This window comes from Chrysochloris asiatica, unplaced genomic scaffold, assembly GCF_000296735.1.
Source record: "Chrysochloris asiatica unplaced genomic scaffold, ChrAsi1.0 scaffold00016, whole genome shotgun sequence".
In the NCBI taxonomy this organism is placed as follows: domain Eukaryota; kingdom Metazoa; phylum Chordata; class Mammalia; order Afrosoricida; family Chrysochloridae; genus Chrysochloris; species Chrysochloris asiatica.
Window position 1 is genome coordinate 13667907 of NW_006408534.1, and position 9354 is coordinate 13677260.

General features: G+C 42.1%; 1 protein-coding gene across 1 annotated transcript in view; it reads right to left on the reverse strand.

Annotated features, from left to right (window-relative positions):
- The window catches only part of DRC1 (dynein regulatory complex subunit 1 homolog (Chlamydomonas)), a 91689-nt gene that overhangs the window by 9220 nt on the left and 73115 nt on the right, over positions 1-9354 (reverse strand). The window contains exons 10-11 of the mRNA XM_006835295.1: positions 3257-3369; positions 1337-1426 (exon numbers count right to left, since the gene is read on the reverse strand). Of these exons, the coding sequence (XP_006835358.1) occupies positions 1337-1426; positions 3257-3369 (203 nt within the window). The remainder of the gene's footprint in view (positions 1-1336; positions 1427-3256; positions 3370-9354) is intronic.

The window sequence follows — 9354 nt, forward strand, 5'->3', positions numbered from 1 at the left end:
TGCCTCCAGGTAGATGTGATCAGGATATGGATTTCCCTTTTCACTCTTCTTCCTGAGAAATTTCAAGATACCACTGTTGGTCGTTTTGACGTAAGTTAGGATTTAATTTTCAGCCTATTTCCTCTTTTGTCTGCTTATCCCACTCCACAATCCACATTCAGGCCTTTTTTCAAGTTGTGAACACTTCAGGGCCAGCTGTAGCTGTTTGGTTTTAATTGAAAACTGTCTCTTTAAATTTCGAGGAGATCTATGCGCATGTGTAGTAGAACCCTCCGAAGGTGGGGATGAGGTGCCCACTAGCTCAGGCACCCTTATAGTAACCAGAATGAAGGTGCGTAGACAGCAAGGGACCAATGAACAGCTACCAAAAGAAAATAATGTCCACACCTTTATCTCTGTGGTTCAGCCAGGTGTCTGTGGCCGCTCCGAACCTTCCCCCGCTTGGTCTCACCCAAGATGGTGGCTCCTGGAGCAGCTGTTCGTCCCGGACTAGAAAGCAATGGATTTCTTGCTTCTGCCACAAATTCCCCCAGCTGTAAGTCTTCCAACCTTCTAAATATTACTTTATATGTGGTTCAGAGTTCTGGGACCATCCCCTGAGCTTGCTTGGTCGGGTATTCTGTGTTTTTGTTGGCGGAGTTAAGACACGCCCACTCGGTCCGCCATCTTGTTTGTTCTTCCCTCAGCTCTTAAGAGCAGGAAGCTTGGCTTGCCTAGAGCAGAGGACATTTAGCATTGGAAAACCACAGTGGAAACAGGACCACCAACACAAGAGAACAGAAGGAAACAGTGTTAATGTCATCATGAAAAGCTCCATTCAGGTTAGTTGGTGTGGAAATGCTAAAGAGTGGTGGGGCAAAATGCATAACTGAGTGTGTGGGTGCAAGAGCAAACCCACATGCTGAAAGCTGGGCCATATATGGGGGGTCTCTATATGGGGTTACTATGAGTCAGAATCAACTTGATGGCACTTGACAACAACAACAATCTTTTCAAATAATCCATAGTAGCACAGTGGGTTAAGCACTGGGCTTCCAATCAAAAGGTCAGAGGTTCAAACCTACCTGTTGCTCCACAGAACAACGATGTGGCAGTCTACTTTTGTAAAAATTTACAACCTCAGAAAAAGCTAGTGAAAGGCCTGGGGCTGGGGATGCTTAAAGAGTCCCAGGCCAATTTGTTATGTGGATTGTCAATAAAGAGAACAGTATCATGCTGAGCCCAGAGAAGTCCCAGAAACCCCCATCGACTCCAATGTCAGAAAAACATAAGTGCTGTCTTGAGTGAGGCAGGCTTCACATCCACCCAAGGTCCACTCAGAAACCAGGAAACTCACTGAGAAGATGGCATCCAATCTCAGCAGATAGCACTCGCTCTTCTCCAGGGGCAGGAGGAGGCTCAGCAGCTTGTTCTCAATGAGAAACCCCTGTGGAGAAGGAAGCAGTAGTCAGAGACAGCAACCAGAGCCAGGATCTGTGTAGCCAGCCAGGGGCAAGTCCATGGAGCAGAACCTCCAGGCATGACACTCCGGGCAGCAGGGAAGCTTCAGTGGAAGATATTTCTGGAGATGGCTTCCTTAGAGTCATCCCAGGAAGCAAGGCCAGGGGCAAAGCCAATCCTCATTATGAATTTAGTCTGTCTCCATTGCAGAAGAGTGGTAACTTTCCCACAAGCCATTGGACAAGAGCTAGAGTTCCCCGCTGCAGTCCAAACCTGATTCCATCACAGACATATCCCATGTCACTTCACTCATGCTCTATTCCCCATAGATCTGTCAGAACACAGCAGTAGGCAATGAGCTGGAGGAAAGGAAGGCACAGAGGGGGACAAACATGCCATATCAGAACATAGTGCATGGAAAGTGGAAGGCAGGAAGGTAGAAGGGGAATTTGAGCGCCTGAGGGACGGCTCCGTGGAAAGTGACCCCTGGCTGCAAGTCAGCAAATACAGAGAGGAGGAGCTCCCGGTTTCCAACTTCAGGAGAATGCCCTCAATGGTCAGAGAGAGATGGGGCAGTCAGCCCTAATGCTAGAGAAAACTTCCCAGTTGCCCCAAGTAAATTGGAAACTGCTGATCTCTGCCTCAGCTGGCCACCTTGATGTTGTGTGCGATGCTGGGGAGTCGATTCTGACTCAGAGTCACCCCTAGAGGTCAAAGTAGAACTGTCATAGAGTTGTTATCTTTTCAAGGACTTCTGGTGTGGTGCTAGCTGTAGGAAAAGCACTGGACTGGGAACCACAAAGTCAACAGTTCAAACCCATCAGTTGCTCCTATGAAACTCTATACGGGGTCACTATGAGTCGGAATCAACTTGATGGCATTTAACAACAACTATCTTTTGAAATAGTCCCTAGTGGCACAGTGGGTTAAGCATTGGGCTTCCAACCAAAAGGTTGGAGGTTCAAACCCACCTGCTGTTCCACAGAAGAAAGATGTGGCAGTGTACTTCTGTAAAGATTTACAACCTCAGAGACCCTAGAGATCAGGATCCTAAAGTGTCACTATGAGTTGGACTCAACTCGATAGGAGTGGGTTTGGGACGGGTTTTTTTAGAACTTTACAGAGGAAGATCACCAAATCTTTTCTCCTGCAAAGCAACTGGTGAGGTCAAACTGCTGACCTTTTATTTAGCAGCTGAGTGCTTCACAATTGTGCCGCCAGGGCTAGCCACCTCAAAACTGTAAAATCTAAATAAACATGGTTCATGTTTGGTAACAACTCAACTTTCAGCTAACCAGCTCCAAGGCAATCTTTACTCTTTTGCTCCTAAGTGAAAACATACTTCAAAGTTTTTGCTAATAAATAGTCCAGATGTCCAACGCCTAACACAATCAGTGTAATCTCAAACTAAGCTCTCAGAGAAAGGTCTCTAATCAGTTGTGGTCACATGACGTAGCACTGGGAGATGGGTGCCTCTTCTGCCTCAGAACAAATGCTATTTTAGGTTAACAGAGGCCTGTCAGCTTGGTGGACTACACCTTCCTGACCCACTAAGGGGAGAGCCATTTGCCAGATGGGCCAGTTCTGAGGCACGGTCTCTCTGTGGGCACCTCTGTGTAGGCCAGAGGCTGTTCCCTACTCTGTTCCTTAGGGCTTGCCCAGTGGAAAGCTGGTCCACTCCTGACTCCAGTCCACATCTGGCCTGGACAGAGTACCTAGAAGTAGTACACACTGATGCCTCAATAGAAAGACTGCTCCTCTGGAGGCAAAGTCACCTACAAGAGTCTCTGCCACCACCCTAGGAAGCCAGCCTCACCGACTCGTCACACAGGAGCATCAGGATCTTTCTGGTAGTTTTTGCTGAAACTTGCTTTGGCAGGTCCAGGTAAGACTCTAGTTCTGAGACCATCTCTTCTGAGCCCTCGTCTTCTGCAAAGGGTCATGGAGAGAAGAGAGAGAAAGGAAAAAGGAGGTAATTTCTTGGCCATGTTGACAGTTAAATGACTTTTCTTAAGAAAGTTGACCTGTTTAAAAGCCTGTCTGAGGCACTATCATTGGTTCTTTATGCTGAAAAAGTGTATTATGTAGAGAAAGGTGTGAGGTCTGCAGGCCACGGGGATAAAAGACTATATCCTGAGAACTCTTGTCATTCTCTGCCACTTTTCCAAAATTCATCTCTTAGAAACATCTGTTCTCAACATCCAGCCATGAAGTAGGAATTAGGAGGGAGAGAGTGAGCCTGGTTATTTTACTTTAAAGACTATCTAGCAGGCTAGCTATCTGGTTTCTAAGCCTGCAACAGATTAGATGCCACCTCTAGAGGATAAGCACTGGACTGAGAACCACAAGGTCACCAACTCAAATCCACCAACTGCTCCATGGGAAAAAATTGAGCCTTTCTGCTCCTGCAAAGATTAATAGCCTCAGAACACCTATACAGTGTCACTATGAGTCAGCACCTACTCAGTGGCACTTAACAACAATAACAACTAAAAGTGAGGCCAAGTTCAGACTTGGAGAGTAAATAAAGCTTACTGAATAGAGGATGGTTGTTGTATGCTCTCAAGTTGACTCCAACTCACAATGACCCTGTATAGGGTTTCCAAGGCTATAAATCTTTAAGGGAGCAGAAATTCTCATCTTTCTCCTAAGAAGTGACTGGCAGATTTGAACTGCTGACCTTGTACTCAGCAGCCTAGTGCTTATTCTACAACACCACTAATACTCCATTGATAGAGGATCAAGAAATAGAAAAGACCAAGGATAGAATTTGAGAGTTGTAAGATACATAGGTCTTTTTCTTTCTTTCCTGTCTTTTTAATGATCTATTGCTTTCTTCCTGTATGATGCTATTGATATCATCCCACAACTCTTCTGGTCTTCAGTCACTGGTGTGTAATATTTTAAATCTGTTCTTGAGATAGTCTCTAAATTCAGGTGGGATATGTTCAAGGTCATATTTTGGCTCTTGTGGACTTACTGCAATTTTCTTCAGCCTAGAGTTGCATGTGAGCAATTTGTGGTCTTTTCCACAGTAGGCCCCTGACCTTATTTTGGCTGATGATATGGAGTTTCTACATTCTCTCTTCCCAAAGATGTAGTCACTTTGATTCCTGTGTTTTTCATCGAGTGAGGTCCACTTGTATAGTCCCACTTTATGTTGTTGAAAAAGGTATTTTTATGTTGTTGAAAAAGGTATTTGCAATGAGTAAGTTACTGGTCATGCAAAACTCTATCATGTACTCTCCAAAGAAGATGGAAGGAATATACAGAGTCTGTATGCCCAAAAGAATTGGTTAACATTCAACCATTTCAAGAGGTAGTATATGATCAAGAACCAATGATATTGAAGGAAGAAGTCTAACCTGTACTGAAGGCTTTGACAAAAAAACAAGGTTCTAGGAATCAGTGGAATACCAAGTGAAAAGTTTCAACAAATTGATGCAGCGCTGGAGGCATCCACTCATCTATGCCAAGAAATTTGGAAGACAGCTACGTGGCCAGTTGATTGGAAGAGACCCATATTTGTGCCTATTCCAAAGAAAGGTGGTCCAACAGAATGGGGTAATCATTAAACAATACCATTAATATCACATGTAAGTAAATTTTTGCTGAAGGTAATTCAAAAACATTTGAAATAGAACATCTACAAGGAACTGACAGAAATCCAAGCTGAATTCAGAAGAGGACATGAAATGAGAGAGATCATTGCTAATGTTAGATGGATCATGACTGAAAGCAGATGACAAGAAAGGAGTTTACTTGTGCTTCATTGACTACATACAGGTATTCAACTGTGTGGATCATAAAAACTGGATAACATTGTGTGAAGAGTATTTACAGAACACTTTATTGTGCTCATGAAGAACCTGTACAGAGACCAAGTGGCAGTCACTGGAACAGAACAAAAAAAATATTGAATGGTTTAAAACCAGGAAAGGTGTGTGCCAGGTTTGTATCCTCTCACCAATTTACTCAGTCTGTATACTGAGCAAATAATCCAAGAAGGTCGATTATATGAAGAAGAATGTAGCATCAGGATGGGAAGAAGACTCATTAACCACCTGTGATAGGCAGGTGACACAACCTTGTTAGCTGGAATCTAAGAGGACTTAAAATACTTATTAATGAAGATTTAAAAAAAACAAAAAACTACAGTCTTCAGTATGGATTGCACCTCAATGTAAAGATAACAACTGGATCAATAAAAAACATCATGATAAATGGAGAAAAGATTGAAGCTGCCAAAGACTTCATTTTGCTTAGACCCACAATCAATACTCATGGAAGTAGCAGTCGAGAAATCAAACTACATACTGCATTAGATCAATATGCTGCCAAAGACCTCTTTAAAGTGTTCAAGAGCAAAGATGTCAGTTTGAAGACTAAGGTGGGACTGTCCCAAGCCATGGTATTTTCAATTGCCTCATATGCATGTGAAAGTTGTACAGTGAATAAGGAAGACCGTAGAAAAATAAATGCATTTGAATTTTAATGTTAGAGAATATTGAGAGTATCATAGACTCCCAAAAGAACAAACAAATCTGTCTTTGAAGAATACAGCCAGAATGCTCTTTAGAAGAGAGGATGGTGAGAATTCCACTCATTCTTCGCACATGTCGTCAGCAGGGATCAGTCCCTGGAGGAAGTCCCCCAGACTGATAAAGTGGCAGCAACAATGAGCTAAAATATAGAGATTTTGAGGTTAGTGCAGGACTGGATGGCGTTTCATTCTGTAGAGCATAGGGTTGCTATGAGTTGGAAACATCTTAACAGCATCTAACAACAACAACCACAACAACAACATATATAGAAGAGACTTCATCCAATGAGACAAGATCCTGACCTTTAAGGATTTATTCAGATACTCTAATTATTTGTTAGGCATATCTATCTGGAAGATTGTTGTTGTTGTTGTCATTGTTAAGTGCCATCAAGTCGGTGACCCTGTACAGGGTTTCTGAGGAGCAACTGGGTGAGCGTGAACCACCGATCTTGCAGTCTGAATGCCAATCTTGCTTTAGTAGTCCAGTGCTTATCCTACAGCACCATACCAGGACTTCTTCTCTACACTAAGGTTGGTTAATTTATTACATGTACATTATTTTTCATCCTTTCTTTTCCATTCCTTCACTAACTCAGAATCTTTATACTTTGTATGAAAACTAGATGATCACAAATTTTGTAAGTATTCTTCAACAGTACTCCTTCTATCACAGTTCTGATCATGGTCCTTAACTACAAGATCAAATCCAAAGTCTCTGTTGTTGCTAAGTGCCATTGAGTTGGTTCCCACTTACAGCGACTAAGGAGCAGGTGTTGGGTTTGAACTGCCAGCCATGTGGTTCAAAGTCCAGTGCTGACTCTACAGCACCACACCAGGAGTCCTTTGTTGTTGTTGCTGTTATTAGGTGCCATTGACTTGATACTGAATCATAGCAACCCTATGCATAACAGAGCAAAACACTGCCTGGTCCTGTGCCAACCTCACAATTGTTGGCTACGCTTGAGTTCATTGCTGTTGCCACTGTGCCAATCTCATTGGAGAGCTTCCACTTTTTCACTGACCCTCCCCTTTGCCAAGTATGATGTCCTTCTCCAAGGACTGGTCCTTCCTGATATGTCCAAAGTAAGGGAGACGAAGTTGATCTGAGCAAAATATCTTTGACAATTTCAATCTTTTCTCCATTTTATTTGATGTTATTTATTGGTCCTGTGGTAAGGATTTTTGTTTTCTTTAAATTGAGGGGCAACCCATACTGAAGGCTGTGATCTTTGATCTTCATCATAAGTATTTTAATTCTTATTTGTCTTCAGCAAGCAAAGCTGTATCATCTGCATACTGCAGGTTGTTAATTAGTCTTCCTCCAATCCTGATGTCCTGTTTTTCTTCATATAATCCAGTTTCTTGAATTATTTGTTCAGCATACAGATTAAGTAAGTATGATGTCAGAATACAACCCTGTCACACCCCTTTCCTAATTATAAACCATTCAGTGTTTTCTCTTGTTCTGTTCAAACAGTTGCCTCTTGGTCCTTGTATAGGTTCCTCATGAGCACAATTAAGTATTCTAGAATACTCATTCTCCACAATGTTGTCCATAGCTTGTCATGATCCACACAATTGAAAGCCTTTGCATAGTCAATAAAGTACAGGTAAACATCTCTCTGGTATTCTCTGATTTCAGCTAAAATCCATTAGAGATTAGCAATGATATCCCTCGTTCCACTTCCTCTTCTGAATCCAGCTTGAACCTCTGACAGTTCTATCATTGTACTGTTGCAGACATTTTAAAATTATCTTTAGCAAAGTTTTACTTGCATGTGATTTTAATGATATTGCCCAATGATTTCTGCATTCCCTTGGGTCTTCTCTCTTTGGAATGGGCACAAATTTGGATCTCTTCCAATCAAGAGTCCTTTGTTGTTTGTTGTTAAGCACTGTCAAATCAATTCTGACTCATACTCATCGCAACCGTGTACAGGGTTTCCAAGAAGCAGTTGGTGAATTTGAACCACTGACCTTACGGTTCAAACTGACCTTGCGGTCCAGAGCTTTATTTCACAGCACCATACCAGGGCTCCATGAGTCCTTTAGTCTTCTGTAATTTTTCAGTCCTACCTTCCCTCATACCAAACCACCCACTGTCATTGAGTCTGTTCCAACTCAGAGTGACCCTATGTCAGGTTTCTGAAGCTGTAAATCGTTATGGGAGTAGAAAGCTTGATTGTTCTACTACAGAGCGGCTAGTGGATTCGAACTGCTGACCATGTGGTTAACAACCCAACCCATTACACCACCTCCCCTCATACTTCTTTACAGATTCCTAGTTCAGCTAATTTGGTAATCTGCTACCCAAATAACATGTACTTTGCATGCCATTTCCTCCAACTGGAATCCACTGCTGTTTTTCAAAATTCATATTAAACTTTACCATTTCCCTGATCACCTCAACTAAAAGTGTGTTCACAGAAGGTTATAGCTGGAGAGAGATCATCTATTCCATCTGTAAAGTATATTGTTTAAATCATCTCTTCTGTCTATAAAGTTAAAATGCTTTGAGTAACTAAAGCTCAAAGGCAATATACTTCCATTTTGAACACTGTTTTCTTTTTTGTCTTTTTCAGCATATGCTAGACACACAGGCTTAGAGTTTAGTGATAAAGATAAATCACACATAAACTACCACACAAATAATTAAATTTTGGTGAGTACTACAAAGAAAAGGAAACGTAAGGGGTGTCATGAAGTGTTTGAAGTAGTTGTGGTTGAGGCAAGTGGTGGGGCATGAAGTTAATCTAGTTTGGAACGAGAAGAATGATTTCCTTGTGAGGATAAATTGTAAGCAGAGGTGAAAAAAAATGAGTAAGAATTCACTCTGCAAAGGGGTAGAACACAGCAGACAAGAAAAAAGTCCACCAGAGAAAGGCACTTTCAAGGAACTAAAAGATCTGAGTACACGTCTGACAGAGGATATTTGTCCATGGCTATTTACCTTTGTGGCAAAAACATCCATGAATGTGGTGGAGCATATAGGGGGCAAAGTTAAGAAAACTTCTTAGACATAACAAAAGACCTTGAGGGAGTGAGTCTCTGAGACTAGGAGTTCAGGATCATAGTCTTGGGGAATACCATGGTCAATTGGCATAACATAATCCACAAAAACAATGTTCTACATCCTGCTTTGGGGAGTAGAGACTGGGCTCTTAAAAGTTTGTAAGCAGCCATCTACAGTACAACTATTGGTCTCTCCCTGTCCAAAGGAAAGAAGAGGGATGAAAATTGAAGACATACGGAAACAATTAGTCCAATTCATTGACTGTTGAACTATGTGAACACCAGTCTCCACAACCTTGAGATTAGAAGGTCTAGATGATGCTTGGCTACCACTACCAACTGCTCTGAAAGAGATC